Genomic DNA, 20,426 nt, shown 5'->3' on the forward strand with positions numbered 1-20,426 from the left:
AAAATAATAAGCGCATTTTTTATGAATATTATTTTTTTTTAATATTTACCATATTTATTTATGATTTTAAATTTGTCTGATGTTTGCGACATTCACACTCGTAAAAAAAATATTTTTCAAAAATTGCGCTTATAGTTTTTTAAATTTTCTACATGTGCATATTTTTAGTTTTTTTTTTTTTTTGTAATTTGTAATAAAAAAAAAAAATCCAAAAATTGTTAACTGTCAAAAAATTTCAGGATCGTAATAATTTACAGTATAAACAAGAGATGGCAGCATTAAGTCACTAAAAATGTTAAATTGAATGGAGAATGGCGCTGGCATCTGGAACGCCTTTACTCCAATCCCTCCAATCCTCTGATCTGATATATCCCCAGCAGAGCAAGTTAAGTATCTTATTCACTTGCTCTTTTTCATTTCAATCATATTAGTATTTAATTTCACAAGTTCTGGAATAACTCAAGTTCTCAACACACTTCATACATTACATTACTGTTTCTAGTATAAAACAAGAAAGGAATTTCCGTAAAAAATAAACAAGTTGAAGTCGGCCAGTCGTTATGGCCAACTTCACTTAATCGTGGTTGTTTTTGTGTCCCTTTAGCATTTCTTGGGCAAAAGCTCTCCCCAAAGCCGCAATGGTGGATGAGTGGTGAGTCTGCTGTCTCTTGCTTTTTATTTCACACAACACACACGCTCACACACATACTCATACTCACCATACAAATACCAGCATAAAAATACATACAATCTTTATTTCTTTCTCTCACTTCGTCTCGTAATCAATGAGACAATCAGAACAGTGTGTGTTGTATTGCTACTTTACTAAGTAAATCCGTAACATCATGTGAATCATTACTGTCTCTTTGTGTATGAGCATGTTGTAAATAGAAAGCCAAGTACAGATTGACTATCGTGAGTGTATATCACGCGTGTGAATCCGCGGATGCCTCGCCCGAAGGATAATCTAACTTGAAATGTGAGTAATAAGCCTTTATTATAAATAACTATTTTTTAAAAATACTTTACAATTATTCATTTATGCTATTAAAACAATTAATTAAATGTTTGAATATAATACTCGTTAATTTAAGTTACGCAAAAAAAATTGTTTTTTTTTAAGACCTTTATTTATTTTTTACTGTACTTGGTTTTTTTTCTGTTTAATTTTCGAGGTTTGAGCAGAAAAATTTATTCCACTGGGTGGAATTAATGTGAATGTAGTAGACATCAGACAAATTTAAAATTATTAATAGAGTAAATAATTAATAAAATTAAATTTAAAAAAATATTCGCATTCAAAAAATGTTCAAATTAATAAGTGCATATTTTTAAAATTATTTACTCTATTTATAATTTAAATTTATCTGATGTCTGTTACATTCACCTTCGTCGCAATAAACATTAAAATTGGATCTAACTAGAATTTTATTTGACACAGTTTACGTTACACTTGTCAATTTATATCAAGTCCCGGTTGAATTCCTAGAGGTGACAGTCATAACTCAGACACGATTGTAATGACAATGACCGGAGGGAACATGTTAAGATGTTAAGGTTCATTAAGAGTCTAATGTCGTTGTACTCAGACAATCGCCGTCTACTTAAATCGAATCAACAACTACCTTACATTATTTTTTACTCTTCTTCATCGTCATCTTTTATACTTTATCTTTGCTACATACCGCATTTAAACCAGGCCGCCGGTCAACAAACTTATTGCAATAAACTAACAAATCACTATGGCAATACTAAAAATAGATAGACGAGGTATTTTTTGTTTTATCTTTAATATTATTTTTTTTTAACTATTTTTTTTTTCATTTTATTTTTTCTATGCCGCGAATGATTGCATGTTGACGTGCAATTACCGTTTGCGTGTATTACTTCGTCATGATCTAACTACCGTAATAAAACGCTCAGTCTCCTTGTATTTTATTTTTTCTAGAAAAAAAAAAATAATTACGAATAAATTCCTTTGTCGTAATTGTCATTGCGCAGTGTCGTAAACATGATATTTGTATTTAAAAATTAATTGTTTTAATGCGAGTGTAATATTGGTGACAAAAAGTTAATTTATATCTTGTTTTTTTATTATATTTTTTTTTATCTCACAGATGATGACGTGATAGTCTTTTACATTTAATATTAAACGTAAACTTGACAAGATCCGATGAATCATGCGTTTGAAATATAATTATATACATGTATATATCAACCTACTCAAAGAAATTGCAATACTATACATGTATTGATTAAATGATCGGATTTATACAGTCGTAGGTTTTTCATATCACTTTGAACGTGACCAGTTGGTCTGATCGGCGCCAACCCAATCGATAATCCATATTTGTCAGTCGTTTAGTGAGTCGTGATGTTTAGATTTACAAATAAATTAATCGTTTATTTGAGAAACCCCATAAGTCATGTTTTTTACAAAATTGGGTTTTTTTTATTTTGGGGTTCTTTGGATGCCCTCCATAGAAATAAATAAAAATATGCATCAAAACGTTTCAAAAATAATGAGTGTAAATGCAGCAGATATAAGACAATTCTTTAATTACATATAAATAAATTAATAATTAAAATAATTAAATTTAAAAAAATTGCATGTACTCATTTTTGAATTGTCTAAACGTGCATTTTTTTAATTTTTGTTTTATAAACATTATATCTTATTTTTTAAAAGTTTTAAAAATGGTTAAATGTCCGCTAACTTTACTGTCATTAAAAAACAATTAACGGGGTGACAGAAATTTCATTTAATTGAGACACCCTATAAGTTAATGACTTATGGGTTTATCAAATAAACATACAGTTTTAGTTTTATTGAAATAATTTTTTTTTTTAAATTTAAAAATTCGCGCTTTTTTTTTGAAAAAATAAAAAATAACAGTGATATGAACAATTACAATGTTGGAATTAATTATTATTTTTTTTAATTTCTGAGTTTCTAAGTTTAAATACTTATTATATACTTCATTTTATCAGTCTAATAAATGATTCGAGTGGAAAAAATTAAAAAGACAATGAATTTATAAATTTTTTTCCGTTTGATTAAGAAATCCCATAAGTCAATCAACTTTAAATAATTTTGTTAAGTAGTTTCAATTAAAAAATTGAATGTTTTTTGTTAGAATCTTTTTCAGAGACGCTAACAATAATTTATTTATTATTTTAATGTCAAATTTTTCTAGAAAAATGTTTTTTGTGTTTCCTGAAAATTTTTTTTTTTTTTTTTTTAATTTATGGGGTTTCTCATATAAGCGATTCAAATAATAGAAAAAAAGTTCAGCTATCAAGGTTGTAAAATAATTATATTATCGTGATCATCATCTTGAGAATTTGCGTAACTACATATTTATTCGATCGCACTTGAAATAGATTGAAGATAAGTTTGCATAGAAGCCTTTCAAGAAGTTTTGTCCCGCGTAGTCTCTGGTGACGTCTTAATTCCCGTACCAAGAAGCGCATTGTGGGGTCAACGGAGCCAGTCAGTCGGTTGATAGTTCCGCGTTGCCAAGCCAATTAATGTCATGCAGATTCGATCTTCCACACTCTTGGGTTCTTATCATTTCTTACTCACTTTTAATTATTTATTTTTCATTATTTAATTGTCTCTGCCACCTACTATAGACGATTAAGTTGAATTGATGTCTACGTTCTAATTTTGGTTGAGAGATTGCTGCATCTCGGTCGCCCACTTGGACTTTTATATTTATAGAACAGCACGTTTCTGTCAATGTATTCCTGCGTTTATCTTTGTACTTTAAAAGATGACTCCAATGGCTACTTTCCAACATTTAAGCTCCTCAACTAACACAGATTTTTTTTATTATTTTATTATTGTTATTATTTTTATTATTTTTTTATACGCAATTGTATAAGTATACAGCGCAGTAGCCAGATTAGTTGATAATTATAGATAGTATTATAAAGAAATGGTATGTTGTTGATTTTATATTGAAGATTAGATTTAAAATAATATAAATAAAATCTTGATTCATTGCACACGTTTACGTGCGTTCGAGAGTGTTAGCTAGTCTGTAAGATTGATCTACTAAATAATTGGGGCGTGGATTAAACTGGAGTGATGTGAAATTATGATTTTTATACTTTTCGTTTTGAGTAATAAAAATAAGTGGAGTAATTAAATTTTTATTTTTAAATTTAACAGGAAAAAGTCACGTTGAAAAATTTAAATAATTGGCCAAGTTGCCGATAGTCAAAGAGGACAATACAAGAGATCAACATGATGCAGGATCATGGTCATCAGTCAAGCAGAAAGACACTGGTAGCCTCGCCAGAAGTAGCGATGGCGAGTGAGGTCTTTGATCTCTTCTGCAATGCCGCAACATTAAAATCCATTCTTGGACACTTTCGGCATCTTTGCGATCTTCTTAATATGCGGCCTAATGCTTTTCCACAATTTTATCCCAAGTTCAAGTCGAAATTGAGGTCATGGAAGGCTCAAGCGCTCTGGAAAAAATTCGACCAACGAGCTAATCACAAATGCTATAATAGAGGCAAAGCTTGTCCTAATTCTAGAGTAAGTAGAACAAGTAACTTTCATTTTTTAAAAATTCTCTTATTAATTTTTTATTATTCTTGTTATAGGTACTGATAATCGGTGGTGGTCCATGTGGTCTAAGAGCAGCAATAGAAGCTCAATTATTGGGAGCTAAAGTTGTAGTGGTAGAAAAAAGAGATCGTATGTCTCGAAATAATGTTCTTCATCTTTGGCCTTTTGTAATTCAAGATTTGCGGGCTTTAGGAGCAAAAAAATTCTTTGGTAAATTCTGTGCTGGATCAATAGATCATATAAGCATACGTCAATTGCAATGTATTCTTCTAAAAGTTGCTTTAATTTTGGGAGTTGAATTTCACGAAGGCGTAAGTTTTGATGCTTTAATTCCACCGCCTGAAAATCAAGATGAAGGAAAAATTGGTTGGAGAGCTAAAACTACACCTCATGATCATCCAGTATCTCAATACGAATTTGATGTGCTTATTGGTGCTGATGGAAAAAGAAATACACTAGAAGGTTTTAAAAGAAAAGAATTTCGTGGTAAATTAGCAATTGCGATAACCGCGAATTTTATCAATAAACGAACTGAAGCAGAAGCACGTGTTGAGGAGATAAGTGGCGTTGCTTTTATTTTTAATCAAAAATTTTTTAAGGAATTATATCAAGAAACAGGAATTGATCTTGAAAATATTGTTTATTATAAAGATGATACCCATTATTTTGTTATGACTGCAAAAAAACACAGTCTTATTGATAAAGGAGTTATTCTTCAAGACCATGCAGATACAGCGAAATTATTAGCTAAAGAAAATGTTGATAGAGACGCATTAATGCTTTATGCTCGAGAAGCAGCTGATTTTTCAACTCAATATCAAATGATGGATATGGAGTTTGCTGTAAATCATTATGGGCAACCAGACGTTGCAATGTTTGATTTTACCTCAATGTACGCTGCTGAAAATGCAAGTAGAGTTATAGAAAGACATGGCCACAGATTATTAATGACTTTAGTCGGCGATAGTTTACTGGAACCTTTTTGGCCAACTGGTTCAGGTTGTGCGAGAGGTTTTTTAAGCTCAATGGATGCCGGTTGGGCCATCAAAGGATGGGGTGCATCTTTATCACCATTAGAAGTGCTTGCAGAGCGCGAATCAATTTATAGATTACTTGGGCAAACAACACCAGAAAATCTTAACCGTGATTATGCTGCTTACACATTAGATCCACACACTAGATATCCCAATCTCAACGTTAGATCTGTTTCAACTATTCAAGTACGAGGACTTCTTGATACTGATGATCCTGACAATATTAAACCACCATCTGTCCAGTCTTCGGTTGATGTACCAAAAAAACGAAGACGCAGAGATACCCAAATCCACCCTGATACACTTTTGCACTGGTTGCAAAAACAAGTGGCTTTATATGACAACGTTAAAATAACAGACATGACGTCATCATTCAAAGATGGTATGGCAGTATGCGCTATTGTTCATCGATATCGACCGGACTTGATAGACTTTAATTCTCTCAAGTCTGATGATGTGGAAAAAAATAATCAATTGGCCTATGATGTACTAGAAAAAGAGCTAGGTATTTCACCGGTAAGGAAACAAATTTGCATGTAATAGCTTTCTTTTTTTTTTTTTTTTTTTTTTATTTTGCTATTTTACCTCCCAACCATCGTCGTTTAATAAAGCTACTAACGATCTCTTGTTGAATGACGTAGATAATGACAGGTGAAGAAATGGCCCAGTGCGATGTTCCTGATAAACTTGCTATGTTTTCCTATCTTACTCAAATATATGAGGCTTTCCGCGGTGAAATACCTCATATAAAACATCCAAAACTCGTAAGTACTTACATATATGTACTCCGACACACATTTACAATGACATTAGAAAATTTTTATTGAATCAAAGGAACCGGAAATAGATGATAATCCATTGTTTAATAAACAATTGGGACAAACACTTGGAACAAAAGTACAACTCAATCGTTTACCGAAACACGAAACACCAATACGACCGAGACACTCGCGTTTTTCACGTCACAACAATGAAAATATTCAAGCAATTGTGGATAAAAAAACTGAAGGAAGTCTTGGAAGAAGATCTCGAAAACGACGTAGTAATGAAAAAATGGGAGCTACGGTCGTAAGTATATTAATTTTATGGTTTTATTGTTAAAAGGATTATAAAAAATAATACAAATATTGACTAATTATAATCAGTCAGTGTGGCAGAAGAAGATTGTCATTACAATTATTCAAAAAATATTTTTGAGCTTTATAGTTATCTCCATTATGAAGGTCATTGCTGATGTGATCCCGAACGTAAATATTTTTTAGGATTTGCCCCCAATAATAAAAATTGATGGTTTTGAATTTATAAACAGTTAGTTATATTTTTTATTAAAAAGTATTCTACACTATGTATATTATTTTTGAATTTATTTATAATTAAATTTGGAATTTATAAAAAAAAAAAAAAATATATTTGAGTACTTTTTATGTAATATAAAAAAATTTGTACTGAAAAGGAGGAGAGACAAAAGAGACTAGAGGACATTGTGAACAATCGGAATGAAAGAATGAGAAGAAAACGATTTTTAAGAAAAATGGCAACTCAGCAGTTCTATAAAAGCTTACAGATGTTGCAAGCTAATGCGAAACGCGATAAAGAAGAACCTTTTGAAGATTACTCAATATTTTTATATCGGCAAACAGCACCCGACTTCAAGGATCGGGTCAAAGAATTAGAGCAGAAAATACTTTACCCAGTAAGATTTGTTGAGGAGTTAGATGTGAAACATGTTAATAAAGCTTTATTAATATATTTTTTTTTCTTAAAAATAATAAGAAAGATATCTTATTAATGTAAAGCAATGCAACATCTAACGATAGTGTGTCCCGTTTTTTTTCTTTTGATTTTGGTTTCATCGATTGCTAAATTAATACGACTTGATTACAATCTAACGACTAATGACTGCCTGCAACAGCTAGATATAAACTAATTAAATGAAAAATAAATTAAAGTGTCTTTTTTTTTTTAATTTTTTTATAGGATAGGGAACCGAAAATGCTTTTACAGCATAAAGGTGGCATGGATGATGACTTTTCTGGTAGAATTAAAGATATAGAAGATAAGCTTCGGGGGACTACATCCTCAGAGAAAAAACCTCGAGATCTTTTACGAGCTATTGGTAATATTAATTAATTAATTGTTTGTTTGTTGGTTTTTTAAATTTTTATTGAGGTTAAATAAAATTTTTTAATCATAATTTTTTAGGTAAAATTGAAAAAACCGATTGGAATGTGAAAGAAATTGAAAAAAAAATTGAAGAGAATAAACTTGGTAAAGGAGTACGGCAAGATAAAGTAGAAAGAGTTCCAAAATGGAGTCGGGAACAGTTTCTTGCTCGTCAAATAAAAATGGAAAAAAAAGGTCGTGATCCAAATGAACCCGAACGTAAATATGCTGAAATCGATAATACATTAAAATGTATCGACCGAAAAATTAAAGAAGGTAATATCTTGGGACATAATAAAGTATCTGCAATGGCAGAGCAATTTGCTAATAAAAATCAAGATACTGAACAAAAAGTTCAAAGATCGGTGAGTGATATTAAAATCAAAATATTTAATTAAATAAATGTCAGACTGATTAAAAAACATCGATCATTTTTTTTCTCGAAACCCCCTATTAAATAGTTACAAAAAAAGTCTCTTATCATTTTTTGATAAATTGATCTGTTCAAAAGTTATTGGAGATTGAAGTCACATTTATGGTGAATTTTGAGATCTTTTTACTTTTTCGGCGAAACTATTAGACTTATCACAAAATGTCATAGGATCTTTTTTGTAGAAAATTTCATTCTTTATAAATTATCTCTGATAAAGTTTTATAAAATTCTGCACTGTTTTCTAGTTATTTCCATTTTAATATCAAGCTCTTAAAAAAATAGTGTTCTGATCAATTTCAAGAGCTTGACATTAAAATGAAAATAACTAGAAACCAATGCGGTATTTTAAAAAACTTTATCAAAGAAAATTTGTAGGAAATAAAATTCCTTAGCTTATCTGTACAATGGGCCATTACTGAGGTATAAGATTCCAAACTTAACATTTTTTTTCCCCATGCTATTTGAATGGGAAATAAAAAATTGCGATGAATGACCTCTTAATATTAATACTAAGAGCTCAACTTTTAACAGACATCTTATTTCGACTACCTGCAACTATTTAATAGTGGCTTTCGAGAAAAACAATTTGACGATTTTTTTTAATCAGTCTAATATGTATATACAATATGTATATAATGATATAATAATTTTTTTATCTGTTATTATTTCAGAATTCTAAAGCTGCAATTATTCTGCCAACACAGGGAGGCTCGGAAATGTGCCATTTTTGTGATAAAAGAGTATATTTAATGGAGAGATTGACTGCCGAGGGTAAATTTTTTCATCGGGGCTGTTTCCGATGTGAATACTGTTCAACTTCTTTACGCATTGGAAATCATACCTTCGACAGGGATAAAAATGGTGGTCGTTTTTATTGTACTCAACACTTTGGATTACCAGGAACAATAAAAACAAGAATAGAAAGGAAAAAACTTCCGTTACTTAATAAAGAAAATATTCCGGAAACTTCTGAAAAGAAGAAACTAACAGTAGAAAAGGTAAAAAAAAAAATTAATAAATAAATTGAAAAAAAAAAGGACAATTATCAATTAAATATTAATTATATGATTTATTTTCCAGGTACACACATTAAAACCACCGTTGGATGGAGTAGCTGGCTTAGATCTTCTTGATCGTGGACAAACACCTGAGAGAATAGAATTTGAGAACTTGGCAGAAATGTCAGATGCCGAAGAGGCGCATAGTCAAATGGATGAAGATGAATGGACAGATAGAAATTTTGGTGCTTCAGCTGCAGAAATGGGATCCAGTGATGATATTTCAGATATGAGGTATATTTAATTATCCATATTTATAAAAATTTTTCTAGCTATTAACAAAATATTTTAATAATAACGTGCAACCCACAGTCTATTTGGCAATAAAAAGGCACGAATTTAAGTCAAGACTTTTTTAACGATACCTAATTTAATAACATACCTAATTCTATCACATAGATATGGCTGGAACAAAATTTTCCTTATTCTCTTAATAATATAAATTATATTCCTCTTTTATTTACAGTGATTCTGATGAAGAAAACGAAATCTACGAAGAAGCAATTGATCAGCCGCTGACAACAGAAGGTACAATTGAACTCGCAAAAAACTGGACCCTGAGGTACTCTCACCCACACACGGCAACCGGAAACTCCGACACCGGTAGCAACGAGTACGAAGATTCTAGTGATGAATATACAAGCGAAGGTAAGTAAATTAGTGGGAAAAAAATAAAAAAGAGTCGAAATAAAAAAGAAAAAAAAATCAAAAGAAAAAAGAAAAATAGAAAAAGAAAAAAAAAGTCTGAAAGCAGTAGTGCTAGCGTAAATTATGTAAATATATTCAGACAAATCCGTAATCCTGATGTAGACGACTTCAGACCTTGTTAAAATTTGCGTCTAGACGAAGAAAGTGGCACAGCAACCGAAGACGAAGAAGACGTACGTGCCAGGGAGCTGAGGAAGCAGGAGGTGTGGCTGAAGGTACCACCGCGGGAGTCCGACACGGAGACTGGCTCAGAAACTGAGGTGAAAAAATCATCAAAGGACACTTTATCTCCATTATCCGAAAACCCGTCCGCGGCCAGTGACAAACTTTCCGTAGAAGCAATAATGGGTAATGAGGTAGATTTAGATAATAAAGAGCCCAGTGAAACAACTATAGAAAAGGTACTAGATTATAATCCGTCAAATCAACATGAAGGTATAGGAATTAATTCACTTATATCTGATGAAACGAGTCAATTGATTCTTGTAACTTTATGTGCGGATAAAAATAACAGCATTGCTGATAATGCTCGTAGTAGTTGTGATAGTAGTCGTAGTAAAGATTGTAGCAATGGTAGAGATAGTGCTTCAAGGCTAAAGATGAAATCCCATCGCGGTAAATCACTTACTGATGATTTAAATTCATATGTTGATAAATGCGAACGAAAATCCAGCCTTCCTGACCTTACTATTCAACGTGATAACGATCAAAATAATACTAATGATTTAAAAACTCCGGTAAATATTAATGATGATAACTATGCCAAAGAAATTAAAAGCAATCTACCTGATTTGATTGCTTCTTCGCCGGGCGTTAGTAGAAAACAATCTGCTTCAATGACCGATCAATCATTTGATGATAATTTTATTGATGCAAATGATGATTTTTTTGAAGCGTCAAATGAACTTGTAACTTCTAATCAACTGACTGATGCACGTGACGATAAAATGACTGTTGTTAATAAAAATATTGATCATCAAACAGATAGTATGACAAATGATTCGAAAAAAAATATATCTGATAATCAAACGACACTAGATTCCTTTGATATTTTAAAACAAGAATTAAAATTGAGAAGAAATAAAAAAAATATTAATTTAACACCATTAAGACCTTTGTCTCGAGAAACCGCGCGTTCGAAAATGAATCAGTACTTTGATGTTTTAAAAAATGATCAATTAAATAATAAAATGATTAAAGATTTTAAAAATGAGCAAGCTAATGATTTAGAAATAAAATCACACGTATCAAGTAAAGTTAATTCAAAAGATTTACAAAAATATTTTAAAAATAATTCAATCGATATTACAAATGATGCTTTAAATTATAAAAAATCAGAATCTGTTGATGATATTGATGATTTAGATACTTTTGCTAGTCAATTATTATCAGAAAGTGAAATTTTAGAATCACCTGTTGTAGTGTCTGACAAAATTCCGATTAAAAATATACAAGAAAATAATTTACCCATAACTAAAAAATCAAATGATGAAAAATCTTTCGAGGCTGTACAACAATTATCAGTATCTGAAAATAAAATTGAATTACCAAAAAAAATAATAACTAATGATGATAATGATTTACCAAAGATACCAGAACGTAAACGTGCTTCTAAATATTTACGCAGCTCATTGGTAAATAATAATGATCATAAAAATAATCAATTAGCAATTGAAGGCAGCTCAAAAATTAAAAAAGAAGTAGACAGTGAAATTTCAAAGTCAAGTTTAGGTCGTAAAGTTGAAACTTGTGAATCTAATAAACCAGTTGCTTCTTTAAAGTTTAATAAAATCAATAAAAAACAATCGCGTAATGAGCAAGATAATAATAATAAAAAAGATAAATGCGTTATATCGTGATAATAATTAATTTGTAATTGAGTTTATATACATTACTTATGAATTATTCTGTAACAATGTAATGTGCATGTGTATTTTTATCAATATGATAATTTTCTTATAACGATTACTTGTGAGATATTGATTAATAAAGAACAGTTATATTAAATAAACATAAAAATAAAATATTATGGCTAGTGGTAAATTAAATTTAAAACCTATAGGAACAAATGACCAGACATACAAAGGTAACAATTGAAAAAATTTATTTGTATGAGAATGGTGTGTTTTTTGTGCTAATTAACCGAATTAACCATAAAAAAAAAATTAATTAAAAATATTTAATTGTTATGCGGCTCCCACAGTGCTTTGAATTTCGTATACTAAATTTTTTTATTTTATTTTGTTCGTTACTTACCACAGCCGTAAAATTCTAATCCGTCAATTGCATTTGATTTTCAACTAAAAAAAAACTTTTTGTTTTTTTGTTAAAAAGTTTATTAAATAATTAATATCTCACTGTTTATCGTTATCAGAAGTTAATTCAATACTTATTATTTTTAAATGCCTTACAATTATTTTAAATTAATTTTAACTCCATAAAAAAAATTAACATATAATACAACTTTTTGTTTGAACAAACTCTTATTTTTTGTTTTTGAAATAATAAATAATAAATAATAATAATAATATGTAAATAATATTTATTGACAGGTCGCATCAGATGAAGACTCAAGTGAAGATCGTCGTGAAAATTCAGCAACTGAAATTTCGACGGATTCAGAATTCGAACATGATGGTACAACTCCAACACAAAATGAACTTCCAGAGATAACAATAAATGATTGTTTTATACGTAAAACACGTGGTCAGTATGTTGAGCCAAAGAAAGTACAAGTAAAAAGTAAAATAATATCTCCGGTTAATGGCAAAATAAAACCGGATGAAAAACATGAAACTGGTTCTACAAATAAAACAAGTATTATTAAAACAAATAATTTACCTGTACGACCAGTTAATGTTAATGCAGTGCCTTTAGTAAATCCACGTAAAGGTGATTATTTATTGAACCGTACTCATTCAACTGAAGGAATTGCTTCAAAATTATCACTGGAATTGAAAAAAAGATATTTATTAGGTGGATCAGTATTAGGTGGTACTGTTATGAAGTCTGGATCAACGTCAAATGTCGATACTAAATTACGAAATTTGACTGATTCTATTTCTCAATATCAAAAATTATTAAACCCTGCGCCTGAGCCTAGTCCTACTATGCAAGCGTTTTTGCAAGGCACTAATAAGTTAAGATCCACTTCTAATATTCCATTATCTCCTATTGCATCGACAGAAATATTAACTAGGTCTCCATTGAAAACTATTAAGTTACCAGAAATAAATACTGCTAAAGAGCACACGAATATTTCTTTGCCAGATTTAATCAAAGAAACGAATATCATGAAATCTAAAACAGACCCAAATATTATTTGCACTGGACCTGTAAAAGAAGTTAAAGAAATTGATATTAATAAAAAAGAAGATATAGAAGAAAAAGATGTAAGTGAAGTAATAATCAAAGAGCAAGTTCCAGAAACTCGCAATGAACAAGTAAACAAAAATGAAAAGATCGGAAGTAGTTGTGGTGTTAACGAAGATTCTCATTCAAAACATTTTTTACACGAAGCATCTGCTGATGCCCTAGAAGTAAAATGGAGTAAAGTATCAACTGAAAAACAAGAAGATGATAATAGCAGTGATGATTCTGAAATGGATAGCGATTCTCTTTCATCCAATTCTAAGAGTGATGCAAATAAAGAGAAAAATAGAGACATCGAAAATAAAGAACTTGAAATAAATTTATCATCTCGATCACAAATTCACAGCACGCCAGAAAATTTGTTAATTGACAATCAAGATGATAAATTTAAAGAAGAAGATATGGCAATGACATTCGAACCAGATTCTATAGAATGTTTTTTAAATGTCAGAGATGAAATGAAAGAAGAAAAAATTCAGAATCCAGAACCATCAAGACCAATAAATTTGTGGTCACGTTCATCAAATGATGATAATAAAAATTCAGTATACGATATAGAAACAGTTAATAATAATTTTAAACATATAGATTTAAAAGAAAATCGTTCAAGTATCAGTAACTGCAGCAGTCCAACATCAATGGCCTCGATTATTTCAAATAAACAAGATGATTCTGTAGAAAATGATGTAACAACTGCGGCATTAACTGAAACAGAATTTTCCGAATGGGCGCGAGATGGTGAAGAATTAGTAGCCGCGGATTTAAAAGATGCTGAGTTTGATATCAGTTCGAGAGGTAATTTGTCATTAAATAAATTACGAGGTAATGCGAGGATTGCTAAAGAAGAAGAAGATTTAACTGATATCGATACATCGGAACGTATTTTTAGTTATCCAGATCGAACAGAAATACCAACAAATGACACATCAAAATTGTTAGTTAACGGTGAAGACCTCGATTATATGGACACAGATAATGAATCTTTATTAGATAGTTTACGAGATGCAACAAACATACCGTTAATTAAAAACCGTGGGTATGTTGAGTTCGTAAACGTAACTGGAATATTATCTTCAAGTCCTAAAAAATGTCGATCGCCACATGTTGACGCCCCGATAGCTAAAGCAGAAGCTGAACCAGAACTATGTTCCGATGAGGATAAATATGATGACAATGTTATTAAAATAAATCTTGTAACTGTTGATGATGTGAGAAATCGTTTGAGTAATTGTACAATTAAACCAGAACAAAAAGATAATGATAAATCAAAAGAAGAATCGTTGATAGTTGAAGCTATTAATCACGATGTCGTACAGTCTATGGACGAAGACAGTTTGTTAGTTGTTGAACCTGCGGAAGATACAACGACTAGTGAACTTACAACAATATTAGCTAGTCCTGTAGGTCCTGTACCAGAAAGTCAAATCATACAATCAAAAGTTAGTAATGAAAGTTGTAAATTAGAAGAAAATAATCCCGATTATCTTGAATATGTCAAACGGTTACAATCTAGAATTGCGGAATTTAGTAATGCTAAGGATTCAATAGATGTAAGAAAATCTAAACGTAAAAATTCTAAAAACGCATTGCAAGAGCGTTCAGCTGAAATTATTTCTGAAGAAATAAAAAGTCAAGGGGCTGGATCTAATCAAAGTTATAACTCACCTGCAACATCAAGAAAACTTGAAGAAATAACTCGAGAACGTTCTAAACAAAAAAATCTTATTCAAGATTTATTGATGGATAAAATAGAAGCACATAAACAAAAATCTGCTGAAAAAAAAGCTAAAAGAGCTGCTAGAAATGCATCATTTAATTCAGGCATGCAATTATTTTCTCCAAAACCACCTCTTGATTCACCCGAACCATCATTAAATCAGTCATCAATTACAACATCTGCAACGAGCACTCCAACGCGTACAACTTTTGCTGAAGCAAAAAAATCTCTTGATACTCCAGGGGCAAATGAAAAACAATTTGATGCTAAAAAATCACAAGAAAGTTCTAATAATGATACTATACATAAAAAATCACAGGGAAATATTTATTCAGATGAAAACAATTCGGATAAAATGAGTAAAATGAGTGAAAAATTCAAAACTCCGATTGCACCACCGAGATCTAAACATGAGGAAGCAAGAAGAACTGCTGAAAAAGCTAAGCAAGAAGCACGAGAAAGAGCGAGATTAAAAAGTGATGAGGATTTAGGTTTGAGTCCTGAAGATAGAATAAAACAATTGCGATTAAAGGTAACACGAAGACAATTGTCAATGGAAGATAGACGAAAATGTGAAAATGAAATAATTCCTGATTTAAAAACCAGAGCTTACAGTTTTACTTTTCAAAAATCTGAATGTTTATTACAACCAAGTAAAAGTACTGACAATATGAAAGCATTAGCAAAAAAAATGGCTATTGATCTTCCACCGGCAACTAGTGCCAAGTCAATGAGTGAACTCGTTTACAATAAAGATTCTGATGGAAAAATTTCTTTAGATACTGTTGTTAAACGTGATAAGAAAAAAACTAAAGATCCAGAAAGAAGAAAAAGTATTATTCAAGCTGTGTCTGATTTTTTTAAGAAAAAAGATACAACTTCGTCGCCAACAAGCCCAAAAGACAAGACTTCAGGGTTCTGTAGGCTGACTACTAGATTGAAAGAAAGAGGAAAGGTAAGAAAATTTTTTTTTTTTAATATTTATTAATATTAATTGTTTTTGAAACGTGCGTCATTGGATATTTAACATGTTTTTATAAATAATAAATTTAAATATATTGAGATTCAGGTACGATTTTATATAAGTCAGTTTTGAATTTATATTTTATTGCGTTGAATAAATTTTATTATTCCTGTAAATTGGAAATTATTTGAATTTGCGAGGCTGAAACAAATTTTATGAATCAAATAATTAACAGGTTGTGTGACAGGGGATGAAACAAAACGATTTTGGAATAGGATAAAGTTGGCTGACATCACCCTAATCTGAAATCGCTTTTCAATCTGAGTTACACAAAATATTTTTTATGATTATCTGCATAGGAACTAAAAATTTCAGTGTCACAAGTTAACAAGTTAATTCGGTTTATAATTAAGCAGAAACTATAAATAATAAAATAAGCTATATTTTTCGTTATTATTTTCTGTTTCACGATAATTATTCTAATTTTAATAAGCCTTCAAAGTAATCAGGCTAATTTTTGTGTTAAGATAACAATGTCATCGTTAAATTTTTTAAAGTTCTGATGGATGATTAAGAACTTTTATGTAGTTAATTTTTGGGTACTTACTTTGATCAAATTTAAAAATTACAAAAATCGGTTCAGTATTTGAGAAACTTTGACGGCTTCTTTCTTGAATAAATTTTGAATAGAAAGGCCCAACTTATTTCTGTAAAAAAAAAACGTTAAAGCTTATAAAATAGGCTTTAACTTATTTTTTTTATTTTATTTTATGATAATTTTTACCGATTTTCTGAGCGTTCATTTTAGTGAGAAATATAATTCCATTCCCTATCAGTTGAAATCTCGATCAAGTCTAGAACAAATTTTAAGGAAGTCAAGCAAAATACCACATCTATATACAGTATACTGTATTATAGATCTTAACTAAGATTGCTACTAAAATTTTAGCTTCTGGGTGGCATATAAATAATATTATACTTATGTTTCAAACACATTAGTTGATTATTACTACTTTTTACATAAATAGATGTATTGTTTTGATGTGTGTGAAATATGAACAAATTTTCAATACAATTAAATAAAATAAATTATAATTTTAATCATTTTCTAGATTGACAAATTAAATCGTAAATGGTTTTCGGATGAGTGCGATGTAAGCAATCACTAATTAATAATTTGTATTCTGTAAAAATTAGTTGTTTTATTTTCGTGTATTTTTCGTTTTGTATATATAAAGGTCATTTTTTTTTGTAGTACATTCCTAGTAGCTTTTTTAAGGAAGTCTTACGTAAATCTGTATCTTCAATCTTCAGCAAGTCTGCATCATCAGTATTGGACAAGTCTGAGATCAGATACTTCCGTAAGAAGCGTTAAGTACATCTGTTGATGCATAAGCTCAGACTTGCTGCAGAATTGCTTAAGATACCTGGACATGACCACCCTTATTTCGTTACTTCGTGAGCCATCTATTCAGCATTAGTCTAGTAAATTCAGTGGCGCTCACTAAATATTCGATATAATTTTATCGAGTGATGATATTATTAATTTGTAGCACTTTAAATTTAAATTAAGACTACTGGGCCAACTCTAGGTACTGTGTGTTGAGCTTAGAGTGATTCGGAGAAAAAGAAACCCGATATCTTAAGCAATTCTGCAGCAACTCTGACCCAACATTGATAGATAGTAGACATATTGGTTACGAATTGCTGCAGACTGTTTCTACAGATTTCCGTAAGTCTTTAAGAAGAATCTTAAGCAAGACTTGATGAAATCTTTGGCAAGTATACTTATGAAATACATCTTCTTCAAGTCTTGTTTAAATCTACCGCAAGAAACTTGCTGAAGGACATTCGTCAACTAACTCACTTAAGACAATGCTAGTAGGGATATTTTATTCATGTTTAAAAAATATTAGTTGATTGTTTTGTATTTTTTAATGTATGTAGTGTTTTGATGTGTGTGTAGAATATAAATAAAGATTCAGTTTATATTTAGTAACTCATTATTACTTTATTAATTTTATAGATTGACAAATTAGATCGTAAATTTGATGAACGGCCTAAAAGTGTTTGCGAAGCAATGCTTATTGAAAATTTACCGTTCGAATCATCTCCGCCTGTACCACCACCTCCACTTAATTATCCTGAGTGTACAGTACATATTTCAGGTACAAAAAATTTTTATGCAAAAAATAAAAATATAATTTTTTCAACTGAATAATATTTTAATGATGATAATTATTTAAAATAAGCAGATGATAGTTTATCTGAAGAAGATTCAAAAATGACGTCACTATCATATTCACAATTACAAAAAAACGCAAACGTTGACGGATCATGTAATAGTATATCACGTAAATTAAAAAACACTAAAAAATTAGTTCGTCAAGCTCAATTAAAGCGTTTGAGAACGGCGCAAGAAATCCAACGAAAACTCGAAGAAACAGAAGTTAAACAACGTGACTTAGAAAGCAGAGGAGTAAGTGTAGAAAAAGCACTTCGTGGCGAAGGAGAATCTTCTGGACGTGAAGAGACTGATTTATTAGGCGAGTGGTTTGATTTGATGCGAGAACGTACTGAGTTACGTCGTTATGAGAAAGAACTTTTGGTTCGAGCTCAAGAAGTTCAATTAGAAGATCGTCACGACAGATTGCAACAAGAATTACGTGAAAGATTAGCTGACGATGGTTTGTTTTATTTTCTTTTTGTTTGTTATAAATATTTATTGTTGTTATTGCTATTAATAAGATAATTTATATTTACAGATGAAAAAAAAACATCCGCAGATGTTAAAAAAGAAGGAGAAATATTAACCGAAATGTTAGAAATCGCAGCGAAACGGGACTCTCTGATAGCGCTACTTGAAGAGGAACGACAAAGGTGGCGTAGACTCTCGTGTCCAACATTCATTGCACATTATTGCACAAGCTCTAAACAATCCATTAACTCTCGTACACTTATTTCAATCCTACACTCACCAATATTTATTTTAACAATAATAATAATCTTTATTTTTTTTTTCTATCCCGTAGATATTTTTTTGTCTTACTATTTCTAATCAATGAGTTTTTTTAAATTATTTTACACTAATTTAAATGGATTGCTTGATGGTCGTGGATTCGCATGCATGGTTTTATAATGTTTTTGTAAAAAAAAATCCAATCATTTTATAACTTTTAATTTGTAAAAAAAAAAAAAAAAAAAACAATTTTTAGTCAATGCATGTCGTGATATGCAAAGCATCGTGTCAAGTTTTAGTGATAGAAAATTTTATTTATCGTTGATATTTAAATTTTTAATTGGACTGATTTTTTACGTGCAATATTTAATTTTTATTGTATTGTTTGTATTATTAAATTCTTCTTTTTTTAATAATTATAAATCATTTATCAAACATTGGAGCATTTTCATTTTTCAATGGTTTCGATGCATGCCTTGTTACTTTTTTTTTTTATGCGCAGAAAATTTATTTATGTGACATTTGGATGAATTTGCTATGAAAATAATTAAAGGAATTGTGTTATTAATTTTTAAGATTAATGATATTGATTTTGATGTAAAAAAGGCAAAGTTATGTTTATGTTTTCATTTAAAAAAATGTTTATGCTTCAAGAATGATTATTTTATTGATTTTGTAAATTAAATAATCACTAAATTATTTATTTTGAGCATTGAAATTTGATTAATAAACTAGTCTAAAATGTTTGTAACAATAATGAATATTTAATAATAAATCTATTTAATTTTTTTAAAAAAATTTTTTCAGGTATAAAAACGAAGATAAAAATCTCGAGGCTCAAATGCTAGCTAAAGGCTTAACTTTAACACCAATTGAGAAGGATGATTCCAAATATTTAATTTAGCAGATTGATTGTGATGTTTTTAAATACGAATTTATTGAGTAATGATATTTTTGAAAAATATATTAAGTAATTTTATGAAATGCCGAATCATTGATTGAAAATAAATTTGCGGTGAAAAATCGAATCGATTTTTTTCTAATCAAATGTAAGTTAAACATTGGAATATTTTATTCAAATTCTCTATACAAATACGGGAATCGAGAATAATATTTTTCAATAACTTATGGTGGAAAAAACATAATTGTCCATTTAATAAACTCGTAAATAATTTATATATTTTTCACTTATAAAAAAAAAAAAAAAAAAAAAAAAAAAAAAAAAAAAAATGGAGAGACTGGTATAGTTATTGCTAATGAAGGAAAAATATTGAATCGTATTTAATTATCATGACATCTTTTTTATTAAACGGAACTCGAAAAACTGTACAAAATAGTCTTTGCGATAAAAAAAAAAATCACAAGCAATAGTAAACGACAGTTTCACAATTAAACGTTATTTAGAAATTATTAATAATTAATAAGTTTAAAAAATT

At 29.8% G+C, this 20,426-nt stretch overlaps 1 protein-coding gene across 8 annotated transcripts; it reads left to right on the plus strand.

The window, feature by feature from the left end:
- Nucleotides 1-354: 354 nt before the first annotated feature.
- Nucleotides 355-20,192, plus strand: LOC103579831 (F-actin-monooxygenase Mical). 8 transcript variants are annotated; one of them, XM_014439363.2, is made up of 18 exons: nt 355-979; nt 4,178-4,549; nt 4,618-6,132; nt 6,258-6,380; nt 6,451-6,684; nt 7,070-7,309; nt 7,594-7,732; nt 7,819-8,144; nt 8,884-9,210; nt 9,293-9,504; nt 9,737-9,918; nt 10,114-10,238; nt 12,531-16,022; nt 17,144-17,185; nt 18,058-18,199; nt 18,284-18,718; nt 18,797-18,911; nt 19,798-20,192. In XM_014439363.2, exons 2-18 carry the CDS (start codon nt 4,253-4,255, stop codon nt 19,892-19,894), a joined length of 8,043 nt encoding a protein of 2,680 aa, XP_014294849.1. In that variant the 5' UTR covers nt 355-979; nt 4,178-4,252; the 3' UTR covers nt 19,895-20,192. The 8 variants fall into 8 exon arrangements, with proteins under 8 accessions (XP_014294849.1, XP_014294850.1, XP_008559593.1 ...); XM_014439364.2 differs by having other exon boundaries at nt 18,287-18,718; nt 19,798-20,191; XM_008561371.3 differs by lacking the exon at nt 19,798-20,192 and adding an exon at nt 1,442-1,770 and having other exon boundaries at nt 18,797-19,757.
- The last annotated feature ends 234 nt before the right edge of the window (nt 20,193-20,426 follow it).

This window comes from Microplitis demolitor, chromosome 6 (assembly GCF_026212275.2).
Source record: "Microplitis demolitor isolate Queensland-Clemson2020A chromosome 6, iyMicDemo2.1a, whole genome shotgun sequence".
In the NCBI taxonomy this organism is placed as follows: domain Eukaryota; kingdom Metazoa; phylum Arthropoda; class Insecta; order Hymenoptera; family Braconidae; genus Microplitis; species Microplitis demolitor.

Bases quoted from the DNA above. Each gene is read 5' to 3' on its own strand.
- LOC103579831 (XM_008561371.3), top strand. From the start codon at position 4,253: ATGATGCAGGATCATGGTCATCAGTCAAGCAGAAAGACACTGGTAGCC. The intron at 9,211-9,292 runs GTAAAAAAAAAA...TTTATTTTCCAG, and splicing joins AGAAACTAACAGTAGAAAAG to GTACACACATTAAAACCACC. The intron at 18,719-18,796 runs GTTTGTTTTATT...TTATATTTACAG, and splicing joins TGAAAGATTAGCTGACGATG to ATGAAAAAAAAACATCCGCA.